We start from the raw sequence: 22,344 nt of genomic DNA on the forward strand, positions 1-22,344 counted from the left end.
TTCAAACAAAAGAACTCGAGAAGGATCGAAGTCCGGAAGACAAACTCGAAGAAGAAGCGTAGTCGTCCGCCCGAGCGTCTACGAAGCACCGATACGTCAGAATTCTCTGTATCGCCGTACAGGACGTCGCCGATACGCCGATACGCCAGATACAGCTTAAATACGGGTATCCCAGAAGTATCCCATTTTTTGATTTAAAAAATAAAGAAAAAATGCCTATACAGCCGGGACACGCGCGCGACACGCCTGGGACACAAGCGAGGCGACCGAGCGCAGCCGCGAGCGACCCCAATAGCCCACGACCACACCAGGGATCGAGGGCTGACTCAGGACTGCCGCCACCGTCAGTCGTGGCTCGCCACCGCCACCGTCGCCACCTCCGCCGCCTGTAGTGGCTCGCCGCCGCCGACCCAACTGCCTGGAGTCGCCTCCCTGCCTCGAGTCTTCTGCTATTCTCCGCCGCCACCGCAAGGTGAACTATTTGCCCGAGCCCTGATGCGTACTGATGTGTAGTTGATCCGTTGGTGTATGATTGGCTGCTGGGCTGCCGCTGGCTTCTGTTGATGTAGTATCATTGATCCGTTGATGTAGGTAGTAGTAGTACTCTCTCATAGTCATAAATGTGATGTACCTGTACTTCGATCTGTTGGTGCTTGCTAATGTAGTAATGTTGGTTGGATAAAATCATAAAATTGCTTGCTACAAAACTAGAAATTTATATATGCTTGCCGTATCGCCGTATTGCTGTTTTTAGAAATTGCCGTATCCCGTATCGCCGTACCCGTATCACTGTATCAGTGTCGCCGTATCGGTGCTTCATAGCCGAGCGTCGCACCTGCGAGAACTAACAAAACCTAATCTAAATTACTAATCGGAACGGAGGCAACGAGATTCTCCTCCGGCTGCCGGAGCGGCAAGCAGAGGGGAGGCGGATCCACGGGCTCGCCGGTGAAGCCTGAAGGGGAAAGTTTGCCTTGGCCGCCTAGGGTTAGGGGAGAAAACAAGAGGAAGTCACGTTTGTGCGCAAAGAAATATTTTTCTGTTACAAGATTATGTGGAGAGTGCAAGGAACTTGAAGATTGTATTCAATCTGTTTGAGCTACTCTCCGGGCTAGGATTTTTTAAAAGAAAAACACTTTTACCCCACTTTATAGATAAAGCACCAACTATGTCCCTACACCACTTTTTTTAAATATGTTTGTCGCTCCTTTTTAAACCATGTCCGTACACCATGTTAACCAAGTACATGTAAAAAATAAGAAATTTGTTACAGCAACATCGACATGCCCAAAAGCGAAAAGGGAAAGTGATACACGAATCCTCATAAACGAGGAATCAACTACTAGGAGGCTCAATGAGCTCAGGTCGAGCACCTGAACACCATCCAACATGTTGCCTAGCTAGTCTTTGTCCCACCGCCTGCATAGCGGGCACCATTAATATTCTTCCCAGTGTTTGGCTACTAGATGAAGCTATAGTCTCCCCACGAAAGGATGAACTAATAACACTTTTGAGCTTGTCCATATTCTGAAAATTTCGACGTATCACCAAAATGTGAGACTTGTTAATAAAAAATGCGGGAAACAGCTCCACTAAGCTTATAGTGACTATATCATGCATCAGAACTACTCTAGAAAATTTCAAATAACCACGCAAACTCATTTTTTTGTTTGACAACAGTAGAAAACATAGCATGATATAAGGCACTAATCAAAATTCTAATTGAATGAGTAGAGGAGAACCATACCATTGAGTAATCCCCCAAAGTTTGAACACATATACTTGTCGAGAGAGGAAGATCAACAATGGGCATCAAGAAAAGTATGGATTTTTTTTTTGAAAAATATGTGATGCTTGAGGAAGGTGAAAGAATCCTCCCATGCCCAAGCCCCCTGTGTGTGTGGCTAGTGGGCCCCATACGACCCTACTACCAGGCGGCCACCCCTCAACTGTAACCGTTTGGCCCCATCGTGTGGGCCTTTTGGAGGTCCGAGATGGGCCTCCATGTGCCACTGGTGCTCTTTTGTTTATTTATTATGCACTGATATGTCTTTCGATGATTTTTGATATTTTTATTTTGATCACTTTTTATTATTTAATAAAGCTGCTTAGTGACATAAATACTCTAATTGAAAGCTTCAACTAAAATAAAAAGTACTTGTAGGTTAGAGGGAAAAATATTGAAAACAATTGGATGAGTGGAGGAGAACCATACCATTGAGTAATCCCCCAAAGTTTGAACACAAATACTTGTCGAGAGAGGAAGATCAACAATGGGCATCAAGAAAAGCTTGGATTTTTTTTGAAAAATATGTCATGCTTGAGGAAGGTGAAAGAATCCTCCCATGCCCAAGCCCCCTGTGTGGGTGGCTAGTGAACCCCACACGGCCCTACTACCAGGCGGCCACCCCTCAACTGTAACCGTTTGGCCCCATCGTGTGGGCCTTTTGGAGGTCCGAGATGGGCCTCCACGTGCCACCGGTGCTCTTTTATTTATTTATTTATTATGCACTGATATGTCTTTCGATGATTTTTGATATTTTTATTTTGATCACTTTTTATTATTTAATAAAGGTGCTTAGTGACATAAATACTCTAATTGAAAGTTTTAACTAAAATAAAAAGTACTTGTAGGTTAGAGGGAAAAATATTGAAAACTTTTGACTTTGTAATCACCAAGCATTCTATTAGGAAGGGTGATCAAGAATTTTTAACAATTCTTTGGTGGATTAAAAAAAATCAGATTTATGCTTGTGTTACCTCCATTTCAGTGAGAACGAGCCGCCGATGCGTCGCTCCCCTACCGGAGCCAGTTTTGACCTTATCGATGACAGCCAGGAAGTCTTTATGCACGTGCCCCTAAGGACCATCACCCTGGAGCCGCAGTCATCGCCATTGAACCCTTGCATGGATCTGAATCATCTGACACCAAATCTTGCCACATGACGAGAAACCCTAACCTCACCGCCCTAAGAAGATGGCAGGAATCTATGCTGGAGCTCCGTCGCTATGTTCAAACAGACGAACTCGAGGAGGATCGAAGTCCGGAAGACAAACTCGAAGAAGAAGCGTAGTCGTCCACCCGAGCATCGCACCCGCGAGAACTAACAAAACCTAATCTAAATTACTAATCGGAACAGAGGCAACGAGATTCTCCTCCGGCTGCCAGAGCGGCAAGCAGAGGGGAGGCGGATCCACGGGCTCGCCAGTGAAGCCTGGAGGGGAAAGTTTGCCCTGGCCGCCTAGGGTTAGGGGAGAAAACGAGAGGAAGTCACGTTTGTGCGCAAAGAAATATTTTTCTGTTACAAGATTATGTGGAGAGTGCAAGGAACTTGAAGATTGTATTTAATCTGTTTGAGCTACTCTCTGGGCTATAATTTTTTAAAAGAAAAACACTTTCGCCCACTTTATAGATAAAGCACCAACTATGTTCCTACACCATTTTTTAAATATGTTTGTCGCTCCTTTTTAAACCATGTCCGTACACCATGTTAACCAAGTACATGTAAAAAATAAGAAATTTGTTGCAGCAACATCGACATGCCCAAAAGTGAAAAGGGAAAGTGATACACGAATCCTCATAAACGAGGAATCAACTACTAGGAGGCTCAATGAGCTCAGGTCGAGCACCTGAACACCACCTAACATGTTGCCTAGCTAGTCTTTGTCCCAACGCCTACATAGCGGGCACCATTAATATTCTTCCCAGTGTTTGGCTACTAGATGAAGATCTAGTCTCCCCATGAAAGGATGAACTAATAACACTTTTGAGCTTGTCCATATTCTGAAAATTTCGACGTATCACCAAAATGTGAGACTTGTTCATAAAAAATACGGGAAACAACTCCACTAAGCTTATAGTGACTATATCATGCATCAGGACTACTCTGGAAAATTTCAAATCACCATGCAAACTCATTTTTTTTGTTTGACAATAGTAGAAAACATAGCATGATATAAGGCACTAATCAAAATTCTAATTGGATGAGTGGAGGAGAACCATACCATTGAGTAATCCCCCAAAGTTTGAACACAAATACTTGTCGAGAGAGGAAGATCAATAATGGGCATCAAGAAAAGCTTGGATTTTTTTTGAAAAATATGTGATGCTCGAGGAAGGTGAAAGAATCCTCCCATGCCCAAGCCCCCCGTGTGGGTGGCTAGTGGGCCCCACGCGAACCTACTACCAGGCGGCCACCCCTCAACTATAACCGTTTGGCCCCATCGTGTGGGCCTTTTGGAGGTCCGAGATGGGCCTCCACATGCCACCGGTGCTCTTTTATTTTTTATTATGCACTGATATGTCTTTCGATGATTTTTGATATTTTTTGATCACTTTTTATTATTTAATAAAGCTGCCTAGTGACATAAATACTCTAATTGAAAGCTTTAACTAAAATAAAAGGTACCTGTAGGTTAGAGGGAAAAATATTGAAAACTTTTGACTTTGTAATCACCAAGGATTCTATTAGGAAGGGTGATCAAGCATTTTTAACAATGCTTCGGTGGATTACAAAATCAGATTTATGCTTGTGTTACCTCCATTTCAGCATGGTTCCTACCATAATTATTCGATACACCTTTTGGGGGGAATGCATTTGAAATTGAGAATTTCCAATATGAATGATCATCACCCACTTTGATTGAGGACAATATTTATTTTCGTTGATTTTGGCATTCCTTGGGAAATAAACAATGTGCTCACTTCCTTCAATATTAAAAGTAATTTTTCCTTGACTGCAATCAATAAAATCCCATGTAGTGTTTAAAATGGTCTTGCAGGAATAAACTGAGAAGGGTACACAAATATCAATTGGTCTTGCAATAGATTTATTAATTAGCCATCTCCAAAGATATTTTAGTTGATATCAGTTTATTCAGGTCAAATTTCTTATAAATAAAGAAGGGCATGACACTCACACCTGCACCTAAGTCACATAAATCATATTTAACACAATTACTTTTAATGGTGCATGGTATAGTTGGACTCCATAATCTCCTAGTTCTTCAAGAAATTTACATTTAAAAGAATATTTGCAAGTATAGTAGTTTTTTATTAAGTTGGCAGTTTTCTTTTATTGGTAAAAAAGTCCTCCATATACTTAGAATAATGTGAAACTTTAATAACATCAATCATAGGAATTTGCAAATAAAGGGTTTTAAGAAATGTTCCAATCATCATGATTTTCAGAGATATCATCAAGAAGTTCCTTAGCCTCAATCAATGTCATGTTCTAACAATCTAATTGCATCCTAGATTCAGGGGTTAGAGCATATGAAATGCAGCGGGCAAAACATTATCCTTAAATACCATGACTACAACTTCTTTGCAATTCACAAAATCTCCTCCGGAGCTAAGTGCAAACTCTCATTCTTAAGTTGGGAAAATTTGTGAATTTCTTTAGCAATAACATTCAGCTTTTGCATATGCATAAAAATAAACAAATAATCATGAGCAATTTCTTCCAAGCTGATTATGCTTCTAGGTGGAATTTTTTTTGAACCATACCTTAGCATCACCTCAAAGTGAAAAAGTAAACAACTTAGGCACGTAATAGTGAAGCTACATGCCTTTCTTAGCAAAAAAGGTTAGCAAATGCCACAAGCTTCACTATATGATCATAATGATTTTCATCTTCCCTACCATTGAACCAATCTGATTCAACACCAAAGGAAACCATAAATTCCATATACCATAGAAATCTAGGATAGAGAGGCTGTTGTAGTGCCAATAGATTCACTACTGAAGCCCCGTTATCGGCTAACAAGCCATTCTGGCAAACAAAAGAGATACTTCTATCAAAGGAATATCAATAATATCAGGTTCAATAGAGAATTCATAAGCATTATCTTTAAAATATATGGTAGAAGCGCACAATTCATTATCGAGGATAAACATCTCCCATAAAGCTCTCCTTCTAAATAGTCTAATTCTAGCATCAAGATAATTATTAGTTTAACAATTCACAAAAGCTATGGCGAAGTTTTAATCATACACAGTGGGTGTGCGTGGAGTGTTTGGTTCCCTAAGCTGTGAAGTGGATGCATGAGCAGCAGCATCAAGTGCTCTATAAATTTGTCTATCCAAATATTCTCCAAAGAAGGCATATAAGCAAAATCAAGTATAAGATCATCAGTAACATGTGACATGTTGGACTGCGTATCAGGTGCACGTAGATGTGCGGGTGGTGCGACTAGTTGATATAAAACTAATGAAGAATAAGAATATGTTTTGGTTTCTGGAGGTACATTTTTTACCTTCGAGTCTTGAATTGTTCCCATGATGGAAAATAAATTCAAAAAACAAATATTTTCCAAGTTGACTTATACGTAGATCTATGCTCTCTGACAACGGTGCCAGAAAAGTGCTTGATATCCCCAAGTGCAAACGGTCACATTATTCTTCATTGAGAAGCATTACAAACCTAATTTATATTCGACATGGTGGGAGCAAGATAATACTTATAAGTTTTGGCAGTTGAGTTGTCAATTCAACAATCACCTCGAAACAATATCTGATCAAGAATTTATTAGTATAAAATGCCCGAAGTAATTGTGATTGTTGCATGTTTTGCAGAAAGTAAATGAAAGCAACAAATACCCATCAGTTGCCAAGTATCGAATATCTTAAAGAGAAAACAAATTATACGAAAAAATAGGCATATGGCTGGATAATGGGAGGTTGTGTGTATACGATGTAAAAAAAATGTTTCGTATGATTAAAAAATGCACGTGAGAATTTATGGAAATATTCTCACGTTTTAGAAAAATGTCATGACATTTTAAAAATTTGTATACAATGTAAAAAAAATGCGTAGGTAAAAAAACCTATTTCCACTATAAAAATGTATGTGACATTTTAAATAAATAATCACGTGTTAGAAAAAGAATGTCCATAATTTTTTCCAAAATGTTTATACAATGCAAAAAATGTTTGCATAGTTTAGTGAAAATGTTTATTGCCATTGAAAAACTGTACAATGTGTATTTGGCGAAATTGTTACCATGAATTTAAAAAGTGTTCAAAACATGTATTTTTAAAAAAGTGTACATCATGTATTTGAAAATTTTCCAACGTGTATCATAAATAATGTTTCGTTTGTGCTCTAAAAATGTACATTACGTACTGAGAGAGAAGTAGAGATGTGTTAAAAAAACCCCAATAGAAACGTAGAAAGAAACAGAAAGAAAAGCAAACAACCGAAGTAAATAAAGAAAACCAAAAAAGAAACAAAAGAAAACCAAAGTATATACTATGAAAGAAAGAAAAACCAAAAACCAATGAGAAAATAAAGCAAAATAAAGAAACAACCAAAAAAAGACCCACTAGACGACATAGAAAACTGGACCTACAAACTTACAACGCACATCGGACAATCCGTACTACTAGGCCGGCCCACTAGACGTCGCCATAGGCGATTTGTATTAAGCATCGGTACAGACGACATATAGCCCTGACGGTAATAAACCACTTAGGCGAACTAACAACAACAACAACAACAAAGACACCAACAAAGTCTCAAAAAGGTTGAGTTCGACCACCACCACACCCTGTAGGGGCAGCGGGGTGCCTCCCGCGGCACATAGCCGCGCACGGCAGGGTGAAGTAAAAAGTTTTTTACACTTTTTTAGATGAAATAGTTTTTGCATTGTATACATAATTTTTCAAGAAGAGTGTCCGAATTTCAAAGCCCAGCAGCATGGATATAGGGGCAGTTTGGTTCATGACCTGGCCCTAGTGCCTGCATGTTCAGTGTTGCCTGGTGTGGCGTGGGATCTTGAATTTTTTCTGCCTGACCAGGCATGTGTGACAATTCAGCGTTTGGTTGCTGACTGGCCAGGTAAAAAGATCAACGTCCCATCAATACATTCGATGGAGCTACTCCCTCAGGAGTATTATTTAATTCATTCAATACCCAGCAAGGCAGGTTTTAGCAGTGTGGCCGCATGCCAGGCGTTGGAATTCGATTGCCTGGACGAGCGTTGGGAGTCTAGGCTAACTACGAACCAGGCCAGGCATGTATCCGTTTTCTCAGGTTAGCAACCAAACAACCGGGGTTCTTATATGGCGCATAGGGCGCCGCTGAGCGACCTGGCGCACACCCCCTGGCGCGCTGAGCTTTCATATGGGCCGGTCCATATGCCGTTTATCTTTCTTTTTCGTTTTTTCTTGATTTCTTTTCTTTTTTTCTTTTATGTTTCCCTTTTTCTTTTTCTTTTTTTCCAAATCCGTGAACATTTTTTTGTAGCAAAATAAAAATATGTTCGTCAATGTGTAAAAACGCTCAATGATTCATAAAATGTTCATACAATTCCTTTTTTCTTCATCGGGTTGAAAAAATGTTCATCAAAATTCAAAACTTGTTCATCAAATTCAAAAAATGTTTATCAAATTCGAATTTTGTTCATTGATTTAAAATATTGTTCACCGAATTAAAAAATGTTCATCAAAATCGAAATTTGTTCATTGATTTCAAAAATTGTTCACCAAATTCATAATTTGTTCATCGATTTTCAAAATTTGTTCATCATCGATTTCAAAAATTGTTCACCACATTCAAAAATTGTTCGTCGATTTCAAAATTTGTTCATCAAATTCAATTTTTTTACTTTTTTCTTTTCTTTCCAAATTCGTGAACATTTTTTTGTATAAAATTCAAAAAATGTTCATCAATGTGTAAAAATGCTCAACGATTCAAAAAATATTCTTAAAATTCATGTTTTGTTCATCAAATTGAAAAAATGTTCATCAAATTTCAAAATTTGAAACCATGAACATTTTTGAAATCATGAACATTTTTAAAAATCACAAATAATTTTTTAAATCGTGAACATTTTCTCGAAATTGTGAACATTTTTCAAAACAATTGAATATTATTTTGAAATCATAAACAATTTTTCGAAATGTGGAACATTCTCTTAAATCATGATTTTTTTTTGAATTTGAGAACATTTTTTGAAATCATGAACATTTTTTTGAATCATGAACATTTCTTTAATACAAGAATCAGTTTTTGAAATCATGAACATTTTTTACAAATTTGTGCACATTTTTTAGAATTCGTGAACATTATTTGAAATCATGAACATTTTTAAATTTATGAATATTTTCTTACAAATTTTTGAACATTTTTTTAAATCATGATTGTTTTATTTAAAATTAGTATTTTTTCTGAAATTTAAATATTTTTGATATCCCGAATTACTGTGAAAAAGAAAAAATAGAAAAGAAAAAAAAACAGGCAGCGTCCCGGCACAAGCTGGGCCGGCCCAGGGGAGCGGGCGGTGCGCGCTCGCTGCGTTCCCGGCGCCTTATGCGCCCTATATAGGAGGAGATCCAAGGACAACTTCAGGCCAGGCAAATTCTGACCCATATTCCGGGGCCGTGTTTTTGCATTGGTTTTGGGCCATCAAAGCAGGCCCTTAGACCTCCTCTCCTGACCTCATGTTCCAAGCCCACGTCTCTTCACCAAGAGAGAAAAAAAAGGCTCCAAGCCGCTCCAATGCGGCTCTAAAAACCCCCCTCTTCCCCTGTACCCTAGAGCTGCCGCCGCGCCGTAGCTCAGCGTCACCGCCGACGCCTCAACCCCCAACCCTCAACCGGCCAACCCCTCCGCCTCTCGCTCGCGGGCGCCGCCGCCACCGCCGTTGCCGCTCAAGCTCGTCGCCTCCCTGCTGCCCCAACGCCGCCCGCAATTTTTGCCGTTGGTCTCTGAGGTATGAGCTCGTGTCATCCATGGTTAGTTAAACCCCTGACCTCGAGAAATGCTGGGTGTGCGGGCGCTTACCCGGTGCGCCATCTAGATCCGCCCCTGCCCCTGCTTAGCGTATCTTGCTGAAATTGATTCATTCCGCTTTTATGTTCCCGGTCCGTTTGTTCTGGCAATTTTCTGAGTATTTTTTTATAAATATTTGATGTGGTGAAGTGGTAATTTCTGTATATGGCTGGGGGGAATTAAATTGAGAACTGTCTGAGACACTCCACGCAGTTCGCATAGGAAAACGTCCACTGTTCACTGTTGGGACATAATCTGTTTTTGGTACTGTTGTGGTTTAGAGTTTGTTCTTACTGGTACCGTGGTATTGGAATCTTTCAAGCTGGCCAAATCCACATCATTCTTGATATGTTAAGCGGTAATTATAGTCTAGCGCTGCTCCTCGTAATGTTTTCTTTCCTCTTAAGGGGCGCAAGTAATGTTTCTGATGCTATGCTGCTGCAATTGACTCGTGTTCCTGATGTGATATGGTAGGTTGTATCGAAGAAATGGAAGAGGTGGAGAATTCCAGCAAGCGTAAGGCACCCGAGCTGAGCTCGGAGGACAATTCCTCCGCTGCTGTTCTGGATGAGCAGCAGTCGCTGCCTGGCTCGACTGCCAAGCGTCCCAACCTTGCCCGGTCGTGCATCCATGAGGTCGCAGTCCCCAACGACTACGATTTGTCCAAGGATGAGGCCGTACACGGGACCCTTTCAAACCCTGCGTTTAATGGGGAGATGGCCAAGACATACCCGTTTCAGCTCGACCCCTTCCAGAGCATCTCCATCGCGTGCCTGGAGCGGAACGAATCTGTCTTGGTCTCGGCTCACACCTCTGCTGGGAAGACGGCCATCGCTGAGTACGCCATTGCAATGTCGTTCAGAGACAAGCAGAGGGTGATATACACCTCTCCGTTGAAGGCTCTTAGTAATCAGAAGTACAGGGAGCTTACTCACGAGTTCTCTGATGTTGGATTGATGACTGGTGATGTCACGCTTCAGCCAAATGCTACTTGCCTGGTCATGACAACAGAAATCCTGAGGGCGATGCTTTATAGGGGCTCCGAGGTGATCAAGGAAGTTGGTTGGGTTATATTTGATGAGATCCACTACATGAAGGATCGTGAGAGAGGCGTTGTGTGGGAAGAGAGTATAGTTTTCCTGCCCCCTGCCATCAAGATGGTCTTCCTTTCTGCTACCATGTCAAATGCAACCGAGTTCGCTGAGTGGATATGCAATCTGCATAAGCAGCCTTGTCACGTGGTGTACACAGACTTCAGGCCAACACCGCTACAGCACTATGTGTTCCCAATAGGTGGGTCTGGTCTCTACCTTGTAGTGGATGAAAATGGTCAGTTCAGGGAGGATAATTTTCTAAAGCTGCAAGACACATTTGCAAAGCAACCTAGTCAACCAGATGGGAGGAAGGGCGGTGGGCCTAAAGCCAGTGGCCGAATCGCAAAAGGTGGAAATGCTTCTGGAACATCTGACATATACAGAATTGTCAAGGTAGGCAGTCACTGACATACTGTATGCAAGATAATTTCTGGACTTATTGTGCTTTCTAAATTTGTCAACAATAGATGGTTACACTTTCTTCAGCTTGCATGGATATTTTGTAATTCACCACTCGCTGGGTTAGGAAACTAGGCAGCAGTTCACGTCTCACTTTTCAATATTCACTGTTTAGTTGTTGATGTTTTATACCTAATTTAATTATTTCTACTCATATCCTCGCTTAATTTCAATTGAATTATAATTCTGCAGATGATTATGGATCGCAAGTTTCAACCAGTCATAATTTTCAGCTTTAGTAGAAGAGAATGTGAGCACCATGCCATGTCGATGTCAAAACTTGATTTCAACACTCAGGAAGAAAAGGATAACATCGAGCAGGTTTTCCGTAGTGCTATTTTCTGTTTAAGTGAGGAAGATAGAGGGTTACCTGCTATAGAGTTGATGTTGCCTCTTCTTAAACGAGGTATTGCAGTACACCATTCTGGACTGCTTCCATTAATTAAAGAGCTGGTGGAATTGCTCTTCCAAGAAGGTCTTGTGAAAGCTCTTTTTGCTACTGAGACGGTGTGCCCTTTAACCCTGATTACCCGCTTGGCCTTATACTTATTTTGTCCCTTTACATGTATAACTTGGAATTACATTCCTCAAATGGACTTCTATTTTTTGTTTTTGAACTACAGAAAGTCAGAGAACTATTGTCTTATACTTTCTGGAATGCATCTTACACTCTTTAGGAGCACCATTTGATGATAATGATTGTTATTTCCTCAGTTTGCCATGGGCCTGAACATGCCTGCAAAAACAGTTGTCTTCACATCTGTCAAGAAATGGGACGGTGATAGTAACCGCTATATTGCTTCTGGAGAATATATACAGGTAAATATTTTGTATATGAAGAGAAGTTGGGCATATGGATAGATTTATTAGGTCGATTGAATTTTGTACAAGCCCTTCTTACTATAATTTTGTATGCATTTGTAGATGAGTGGAAGAGCTGGTCGACGTGGCATGGATGCACGTGGTATTTGTGTTATAATGATTGATGAGAAGGTAAGGCTGTGCAGTCTTCTGTTGCAACTATCTTTGTTTTATTTAATAAATTTTATAAAGCACTATGATCATGCAAGAAGCTTTGCTTTCTCTTTGTTGACTGAACAAGCCTAATGGACTCTTCATTTAATACAATGATTTGATCAAATGCATCCCTATCAAGATTCTGCAGTTGTCTCTTTGGGTTGATTAAGCACAATGAAATGTGACAACTGATAACTGCTTTATTTTTGTCTGATGCAAATGGTTTCTATTTCACTTATAGTCATGGTTCTCATTGCAATAGATGGTTATCAGTTTTGATATTTAAAGTTTTAAACTATAACAGTTTCATCGTTATTCGTATGCAGTGACATGCAGGACTACCTGATGTCATTATGAGTTAAGATGTGTTTTAAGACTTTACATTTGAAGGATATATGGCCTGCTCCAACCTCTCACCTCTGAGTAGTTGTGTTGAGTGTCATTTTGTGCTGTTGATGTTGTCCACCCAAGAGATGGCATTCCATGTTCATATTTGAATTTAGTTCTCATATCGATATTCACTTAGCTTGCAGTTGCAGTAGTTATGCAAATTTAATTTGTTCTGACTTCTTAGTAGTTGTGTTAACATTCACTTTGCGCTATTGGAGCTGTCCTTCAAGACACTTATTTCATCCCATATTCATGCTTGAATTGCCTTCCATATCAAGACACTATATCAAGATTTGTTTTGTAAGCCGTGGTTCTTATGCAACTTAAATATGCTCATGTGCTTCCTTTAGTCTGACTTTTGCTTGGTGTTAATATGAGTTAAATTTACAGATGGAAATGAGTGTTATCAAGGACATGGTGTTAGGTAAACCAGCACCTCTCATCAGTACTTTTCGACTGAGCTACTACACTATTCTGAATTTACTGAGTCGTGCGGAGGGCCAATTTACCGCTGAACATGTGATCCGGAATTCATTCCACCAGTTTCAGTATGAAAAGGTTTGTCTCACGACCTCTTATAGATGCCTCTCCTGATATTTCCTTGGCAATGTCAAATTAGCTTCCCTTGCTCTTCAGGCTTTACCTGAAGTCGTTCAGAAGATTACAAAGTTGGAAAATGAAGCTACATTGCTGGACTCTTCTGGAGAGGTATGCTATTTTAATTGTAGCAATGCATAACTGTTCTTCTGTTTGACTAACGTCTTAACACTTCTCTGTACAGAATGATCTTGCCGAGTATCACAAGTTAGGGCTTGATATATCTGAACTTGAAAAGAAAATCATGTCTGAGATGATTAGACCAGAGAGAGCTTTGTTATATTTGGTCCCTGGAAGGCTGGTACGTAACTCTATTTCAGTATTTCTCATAGGTTCTGTTCTTTCTTGAGGATGAGACATACATGTTCATTAATGCTTGATATATTTGAACTTGACAGCACTACAGCAGGAATGCTGTATCTAGTTATGTTCACCATTTTATTTTATTTGTTGAACCGCTGCTTTGTTTTGACTATGATGTTGGTTTTATAAAATTTGCACAAATTCCCTTACACTCAGCAATTTGCTTCATGGCAGGTTAAAGTCAGAGATGGCTCAACAGACTGGGGGTGGGGTGTGGTCGTAAATGTTGTGAAGAAACCTCCAGCATCTAGTACTCTCCCCCCTGCATTAAGTGCACCTCGCAATAACTATATAGTGGATACCTTGCTTCATTGTTCTTCAAGTTCAAGTGAGAATGGAGCCAATGGACCACGTTCAAAGCCATGCCCACCTCGCCAAGGGGAGAAGGGAGAAATGCATGTGGTGAGTTGAAGCACATGATCAAGGGTTTTAATTGGTGGCATATCTTTTCAGTTCACTGGACTCGCGTTATGATGGTCATTTAAGTATATCCCAAAACTATTTTTGACTAACGCTGAGGTTTATGCAGGTGCCTGTACCATTACCTTTATTATCTGGTCTAAGCAGTGTTAGAATCAGCATTCCAACTGATCTACGACCACCTGAAGCGAGACAAAACATACTCTTTGCAGTTCAAGAACTAGGAAAACGTTACCCCCAAGGGCTTCCAAAGCTACATCCAATTACGGTGAAAATTCTTTTTGCATGATGCCGCTTTTTAATCTTGTTAATGTTGCATTGCAAGTGACATTTCTGTCTAGAGAGCAGAAATTCCCCCCCAAAAAAAGATACGCTGCAAAATATCTCATCAGGATTTAGATGGACATTTTTTTGGCACTTAGCATGCCACTCACCCATGCATGATACACAGGCAGAGAACACAGATGCAATACCTCAAATAACAATATCCTTTGATGTCCTCTTGTGCTCTACCTTCTGTTGTCATTTTCTTTCTGTCGTATTTAGCTGGTCCAGTTCCTGGGAGCATATTTTCTTATCATCTGGCATTGTAAAGTGATCTCTTTGATATTCTGATATAATCTGATACAATTAATAGGACATGGGTATTGAAGAACCTGAATTAGTTGACTTGGTTCATAAACTTGATGGTCTCGAGGAGAAATTATGTTCTCATCCTCTTAATAAGGTATGCCTTGTCATCACTTTCAATTAAGAAATGTCCAGTCCTTTTTTACTGTGACCCTCTTATATTTTTCTATTTTTGTGTCTTAGTCTGATCAAAGTGAGCAGCAACTGTCATGGTACCAAAGAAAGGCTGAACTGAATCATGAAATTCAACAACTAAAGTCAAAGATGCGGGATTCACAGGTTGGTTAATTCTTTGTATACTTGATCGCTCGTACAGAGCTAAATGTGTTCTTACGTTTTTCTCCTCCATTCAGCTGCAAAAATTTAGGGATGAACTAAAGAACCGGTCTCGCGTTCTGAAGATGCTTGGTCACATTGACACGGATGGTGTTCTCCAGCTAAAGGGACGTGCTGCCTGTTTAATAGACACTGGGGATGAGCTGCTTATCACTGAACTTATGTTCAACGGTACCTGCTTAATACGATACCATGTTCAGTTTTTTTTTTGTACTTTATATTCAGGATTGCATTAATATGCTGTACGTGACTAGGTACATTTAATGAACTTGATCACCATCAAGTTGCTTCTGTTGTTAGCTGCTTTGTACCGTGTGAGAAGTCAAGTGAGCAAATACGCCTGAGAAATGAGCTTTCTAAGCCAATGATGCAACTCTCGGAGGCTGCTAGAAAAATAGCTGAGGTGCATACTTGTTGTATCACCACCATTTACTATCTCACTAGTCCTTATACTTGTAGTGGGATCTCTGATTTCTCATTTTTGTTTTAGGTACAACGAGAATGCAAATTGGACGTAAATGTAGAGGAATACGTTGAATCAACTTGTAAACCCTATCTGATGGATGTCATATACTGCTGGTCAAAGGTTGGTTAGACTATGCATGTGCAGTTTGTGATGCCATACATTTTTCGTATTTTCGGAAATTTCCAGCCATTGATAAAATCTTATTTCCAATTGTGACATTTGATCATTTTCATGCCTAATCACCCCATCAGATGCAATGTTACTTTACATGTTTAATTCTGTTGCAATTTCTTTAGCTCTATATCGATTCCTGATTATCATGTTCACACAGGGCGCGACCTTTGGAGAGGTGATAGAAATGACTGACATTTTTGAAGGAAGCATCATAAGGCTAGTTAGGAGGCTGGATGAATTTCTAAATCAGGTACGTGTTGCATATGCTACGCCGTACCAGCACCTGCTCTCTCCATTCGCAGATACATGTCATTTGGGACATTCATATGGCCTCCAACGTACATCTTTGACTGTTACTTTATACATGCTTGTAAAAAATATGGAAATTTTCATTTTGTGAAGTTATTTTTCATGAAAAATCTAAAAGTATTATTTTCCCTACGAATGTGAATATTTATAATTATTTTAACAGTCAAAGCTATACAAGTTTGACTGCATGCTTTGTAAGATGGCACATACTCTATTTAGGGAAGGAGGCAGTAAATCACTTATAATCAGAATGTCTGGCATTGAATGCCCTGTTTAGATCAATGTGCAAGTGAATCAAAATTGTCTGCCTTTGAATATCCCCTTTGGATCAATGTGCATCCGTGTCGAGGAAGTGTATTTCATTGTGACACGGCCGAATATGACGTACAAGTTGAAGTCTAGCCGAAATCATTGCATGGCTCAATTACTCACACACAAAAAAGCTAAACCAACTTCAATTGTCGTACTGCCTGATTTCATAGCTTGCTTGGCGTGGTAAGTAGCTGGTATTTATTCGGATGTAGAGGTTGACTTGTGTTGCCTCTGTACAAAGAAATGTAGCTACATCCTATGTTGCTTCTGTAGAGGTTGGCTATGTTGCCTCCGTAGAGGTTGGCTATGTTGCCTCCGTAGAGGTTGACTATAGTAATTGTGACTGACATCCACTTTCTTCTATGCCCTTTTCTGCATGCCTAATACTTCATTTTCCTGTTCCCAAGTCTGTGCACAGTCAACAGAAGTAGATGTGCATTGTTTTACTTATCGAACCAACTGACCGTGTGAATCTGATCTGTTTATACCAGCTAAAAGCTGCTGCTGAAGCCGTTGGGGAGGTAAACCTTGAGAAGAAGTTTGGGTTGGCGAGCGAGAGCTTGCGTCGGGGTATCATGTTTGCCAACTCATTGTACCTGTGATCGGTGGAGCTCCAGCAGTTGTACCATATGGGGTATATGTTAGCAGAGCAAATGTAGCTGTCTTGTATTTTGTCTTTGACATGGCATGGGGATGTAGCCCTCATATGTCGCAGCGTAGGATGGAGATGTAACCTTCTACTTTAGTAAACCCTTAGGCCGCAACTGTTTTATCAGAAGATTAGAAGCAATCTGCTATACATCAACATTTTTTGTAAGTGGTCCGATGTCTGAAATAGCACAAAATAGTATTATACCTGTCTCGTTTTTCCCATTACTATGTGTGATGATGTGGTTATCAGGTTTTGGATGCGTTGTCATCAAGCAATACTCTTTACATTTCCACGGCCTGTCTTATGGAGTCTAGTTGGTTACTGAAAGATCATGTCCATGAAGATGCTTTGGGGAGAAATGACTGCAATGCTGAACGAACGTGATATATCAGTACATGGCGTTATGTTTCTAACAGGAGCTATTTTATATTGAGATGGTGATCATTGAAGTTTGAGATCGCCATATTTTTCCGTGAGAACTGGGCATCAAAGTTTTCGGGAAGTTATGGCAGAATTGTTGAATTATGGGTCCTTATACTGTGACCTTACCATTACAAAACCAGTAATTTTGGCCGCCAAACTCTCCTGAGCCCTTTAATTTAAGAATGCCTTCATGTTTCAACCATTCCAAGCTGAACTGGCCTTCAGAGGTGAAGGCACTAAAGCAGTTTCAGAAACAATAGCAAGCAAATGTTCTATGCCAGGAAATCCATACATAGCCAAACAGCTCAAATTGTCACCTCCAGAATTAAGAACAGGCTACATAATCTAGTTTCTGACAATGTCCAATACCAATATCTGGAGCATTTACATATTGCCATGACACAGCACAGTTCAACCAGAGACACTACACTAGTTCATCCACTGGATTTAAGAAACATCTACGAAGGCCAGAGTACGCCGTGCAGCTCCTAGAATTCCAGCAGCATCTTGATCCCTTGAAGCACTGCAGTTCATACCAAGTTAGCGCACGGGCTCTGCTACACAAACCACATGACAGCATATGTTCATCATAAAGTTCAGTATCTAGCCAAGAAGATGCCAGGCATCGAAACTAATAGACTTCATATCTAAAATGCTTATGAAAAACATGATAGTGAATGATGATCACTACGAGCACAAGATTTATCCTAACAGCATTTTTGGGGGTATGTATGCTACGTTGATGTATCGTTGTACCATGTCAGCTTGCACTTAAACCAGCAATGTTCTTACCTTGTAGATCATAAGCAGTTAGATATTCTCCAAGACAAAATCCCTCCATACGTCCCCTTGTGCTGGCAGGCTTTCCTGATCTGTTTGGTATAAAATAATTCCTATCAAGAATTGCAAAATACCAGCTGTTGAGTATTGACCGTACAGATAGGAAAGGTTTTACATTCAAAATTCTAAAGGATGCCATAACAGTGTAAAGCATTCGACTTCAACCATTTGTATTGCTCAGAAATGTACTACAGTGTTACTTATGCCTAGCAATTAAGCAGAGATTCATATTACAAAATTGAGTTCAAGGTGTTTTTGCGATCCAAGTTTCGTCAAAGAGTAAAGATGCAAGTATGCGGTAAAAAAATTATCACGGGGGGACAGTTTGATATTGCATTAGAAATAGTATTATTTGATCAACTGAAATAAGTTGTACGGAAAATTTGCTAACAGAAATCATGAACTCCAGTCGGACTTGGGCCAAGCGTTTGATTATGGTTAATAGTTTACTGCTAAATAAATCAACAAACTTAAACATCCATGTTAAACTCCAATTTGAGTGCAATAAGACAGCCAAGAAAATCCTGGTATGAGAGTAGACGGTTACAAGTGATAAATAATTCGATCTTAAATCCATACTCAATTGCATAGAGCACAAGAAATTGCAGAATTTTTATGATGTGGCTCTAGTGAAAAAAGGCAGCTCACTTATGTTATATATTTCTCCGTTACAAAATAAGTGACGTGGTTTTAGTTCAAATTTCAAGTAAAACCACGTCACTTGTTTTTGAATGGAGGGAGTAGATATAAGACGTTTTTTGTCACTGTCATGGACTTCAAAAACGTCTTATGAAAAGTTACAGAGGGAGTATCATGCTGCTATTGAGATTTGGGAATCTAAGGGCGCACACCAGCAAGAGCAGAACAGTGGCGTATCACTGGTGTGATGGAAGTTTCATCAGTAAGATGCCCTACAACAGAGACATTTCCATAACTAGCAGCCGCAGCATGATGCAGCCCTATGGCCTAACGCCTCCATTTTGTTTGGGAAGTTATTATGGGCTAATTGCAGTTCTAGCAGAGTTTAGTCGCACAAATTAACCCAGCAATCGCAATCTGGGAGCTCTGCGGCTGTGCCTATTACCTAGCCTAGAACACCATCAATCGACTGTCCAAGCGCAAGAGGGGCTCGCATCCCGGTGAAGGCCGGATGCAGATCGGGATTGATTTAATTAAAACTCATCACCACAAGCCACGGACTGCGCAGGGCAAGGCGATAGAAAGGAAAGGCGGGACGCGGGCGTACTTGCGGGTGCGGGGTCCTCGGTGTCCTCGGTCTTCACGGCCATCGCCGGCGGCACGGGGATGTCTGCAGGAGGAAACCATCGTGAGCGGATCGACTCGGGCTACTCGGCTAGGTCGCCGGGCGCGGAAAGGGAGGGGGAGCAGGGGAGGGCGTGCGTACCGTCGGCGGGGAGGGTGTCGCGCATCCACTGCTCGTCGACGATGTCGATGAGGATGCCCAGGCTCAGGCTCTGGTCGCCCATCTTCTCCTCCGCCGCGTCGTCTCCTCTGCTCTCCCGCCGGCCGCCGCTACCTGGCTACCGGAGTCGTGTCGTTCGGTCGGAATGGGGCCTGCAGTTTCGACGAAACGAAGGGGCTTTATTTAGCCGGCCCGTGTGGTTTTGGGCCGGAATTGGGCTCAGGCTGTGACCTGGCCCCGTATTTTGCGATCCCCCACTTGTGAAAAAAAAAGATTTTTTTATGAATACGCCCCTTTGATTCATAGGATTTTTTTTCATATGGTGGTAATTGGATTTGCATGACTAGATTTTTTTAATCCGTATGATTCATTTGTAGTCTTTTTGGAGAAACTTTCCATGCACTCAAACTATGGTAAGATTTCTTTATTTTTCATGTGCCAACAAAACACTCATTGGTCATTATTCATGTAGTTTTCTAATCCTATAGACTTCCACTTCAATTATAGAGTACTTTCTTTTATCTATGTATTTTGGGAATCATTTGATTCAAAAGGTCATAAATGTTCGTTCTCTAATTAGAGGGAGTGAATGCATGATACCCATCCAATCTGGAGGAGGAGTTATGGGAGGGTAGCCGGGCCAGGGCGGGGAGAAAGAGAGGTCAAAAAGAAGCGGGAAAAGGAAGAATTGGAGGAGGGTACCCGATTATGACAAGCTCAAGAATACATATAGGGGGGACAATTAAGGGCATGTTTGGTTTGTGTCCTGGCCATCGTGCCTGAAAAAAGTCAATGCCTGGAACGAGCCTGAGAGCATATGTGTTTTATGCCTGCGCAGGATTGGCTGGGACAAGCATGTTTGGTTGATGCCTTGGCCTCAAAAAGCATTAGAGAATATTTTATAGGGTCAAGAATGCGTATAGTTGTGGAGCCCACTGAACTAGCAAAATATTTTAGTACTAATGTACAACCAGGCACGTGCCAGGCATGTGTAATCGTTCGCCTGGCCCATGCTAATGGTGGTGCCTGGATTTGCCAGGCTAATGATGGTGACAGGCTTTTCCAGGCCAAGCATTCTGTCACATGCTCAGGACGCTATCCAAACATGTCTCAGGCAGGTTTCAGGCACCAAATCGCCAGGAAGGCAACCAAAGTGGCCCTAATCTAAGTGGCAAGAAAGACACTTGGTGGCTAATCTGAGACTGGTCGGGGCAACACTTTTCACTTTGGACTTAAAAGGGGATGTTTGATCAAGGTGATGACACCCACCTCAAGAAATGTTCATGGTAGCTACGACGATGAGACCAGGAAGCCTACAATGGGGTGAAAATGAAACACAATATAAGGAGAGCTTGAGAGTAGCAAAATGGGAAAGGATAATGGCGGAGGCAACTATTCGGTGGGATTGAAGTAGATGACGAGCTGGGGGACAAGACTAACATACCACAGACGCTAGAGTGGTTGTTCAGAAGCGAGTGAAGGTATCACCTAGCTTCATCTTCAAGAAAGAAAAGAAAAAACTGAAGGAAAAAAACAACACTCTGAAAGGACTTGAAATGTTTGATTAAACTAGTCAATGTGTATGTGCAATGCACGTTAATTTGGAAGTATATCAAGTGCATGCAGATATTAAGTAGGATATTATTTGCGTGTTATTATGTGATTAGCACTATATTTAGCATGTAATTAACTGCACACCAAATGTGTTGAGCGCTCGACATTGAAGCAGTCTAGGTCGTTGGATTGACATGATTTGATGGTCGGGATTATTTGGATCTGCCCCTTTAGGTCTTTTTTGTTGGGAATATGCCCTAGAGGCAATAATAAAATGGTTATTATTATATTTCCTTGTTCATGATAAGTGTCTATTGTTCATGCTATAATTGTATTAACCGGAAACCGTAATATATGTGTGAATACATAGACCACAACATGTCCCTAGTAAGCCTCTAGTTGACTAGCTCGTTGATCAATAGATGGTCATGGTTTCCTGACCATGGACATTGGATGTCATTGATAACGGGATCACATCATTAGGAGAATGATGTGATGGACAAGACCCAATCCTAAGCATAGCACAAGATCGTGTAGTTCGTATGCTAATGCTTTTCTAATGTCAAGTATCATTTCCTTAGACCATGAGATTGTGCAACTCCCGGATACCGTAGGAATGCTTTGGGTGTACCAAATGTCACAACGTAACTGGGTGGCTATAAAGGTGCACTGCGGGTATCTCCGGAGGTGTCTGTTGGGTTGGCTCGAATCGAGACTGGGATTTGTCACCCCGTGTAAACGGAGAGGTATCTCTGGGCCCACTCGGTAGGACATCATCATAATATGCGCAATGTGACCAAGGAGTTGATCACGGGATGATGTGTTACGGAATGAGCAAAGAGACTTGCCGGTAACGAGATTGAACGAGGTATCGGGATACCGACGATCGAATCTCGGGCAAGTATCGTACCGATAGACAAAGGGAATTGAATACGGGATTGATTAAATCCTCGACATCGTGGTTCATCCAATGAGATCATCGTGGAGCATGTGGGAGTCAACATGGGTATCCAGATCCCGCTGTTGGTTATTGACCGGAGAGTTGTCTCGGTCATGTCTACATGTCTCCCGAACCCGTAGGGTCTACACACTTAAGGTTCGGTGACGCT

At 40.9% G+C, this 22,344-nt stretch overlaps 2 protein-coding genes across 2 annotated transcripts; one reads left to right on the plus strand and one right to left on the minus strand.

Annotated features, from left to right (window-relative positions):
• Window positions 1-9,522: 9,522 nt before the first annotated feature.
• On the plus strand, window positions 9,523-17,216 carry LOC119353683 (DExH-box ATP-dependent RNA helicase DExH10-like). The gene is made up of 17 exons (XM_037620334.1): window positions 9,523-9,717; window positions 10,251-11,263; window positions 11,522-11,836; window positions 12,044-12,148; window positions 12,254-12,322; window positions 13,127-13,294; window positions 13,373-13,444; window positions 13,518-13,634; window positions 13,871-14,098; window positions 14,226-14,384; window positions 14,754-14,843; window positions 14,930-15,025; window positions 15,100-15,253; window positions 15,337-15,485; window positions 15,573-15,668; window positions 15,880-15,972; window positions 16,835-17,216. The coding sequence occupies exons 2-17, from the start codon at window positions 10,265-10,267 to the stop codon at window positions 16,943-16,945; spliced, it is 3,021 nt and encodes a 1,006-aa protein (XP_037476231.1). The 5' UTR covers window positions 9,523-9,717; window positions 10,251-10,264; the 3' UTR covers window positions 16,946-17,216.
• A 412-nt stretch (window positions 17,217-17,628) lies between these two features.
• On the minus strand, window positions 17,629-19,847 carry LOC119353685 (anaphase-promoting complex subunit 13-like). The gene is made up of 4 exons (XM_037620336.1): window positions 19,664-19,847; window positions 19,505-19,567; window positions 18,211-18,290; window positions 17,629-17,941 (listed from the first exon to the last, which is right to left on the minus strand). The coding sequence occupies exons 1-3, from the start codon at window positions 19,743-19,745 to the stop codon at window positions 18,229-18,231; spliced, it is 207 nt and encodes a 68-aa protein (XP_037476233.1). The 5' UTR covers window positions 19,746-19,847; the 3' UTR covers window positions 17,629-17,941; window positions 18,211-18,228.
• Between the last annotated feature and the right edge of the window lie 2,497 nt (window positions 19,848-22,344).

This window comes from Triticum dicoccoides, chromosome 2A (assembly GCF_002162155.2).
Source record: "Triticum dicoccoides isolate Atlit2015 ecotype Zavitan chromosome 2A, WEW_v2.0, whole genome shotgun sequence".
Lineage (NCBI taxonomy): Eukaryota > Viridiplantae > Streptophyta > Magnoliopsida > Poales > Poaceae > Triticum > Triticum dicoccoides.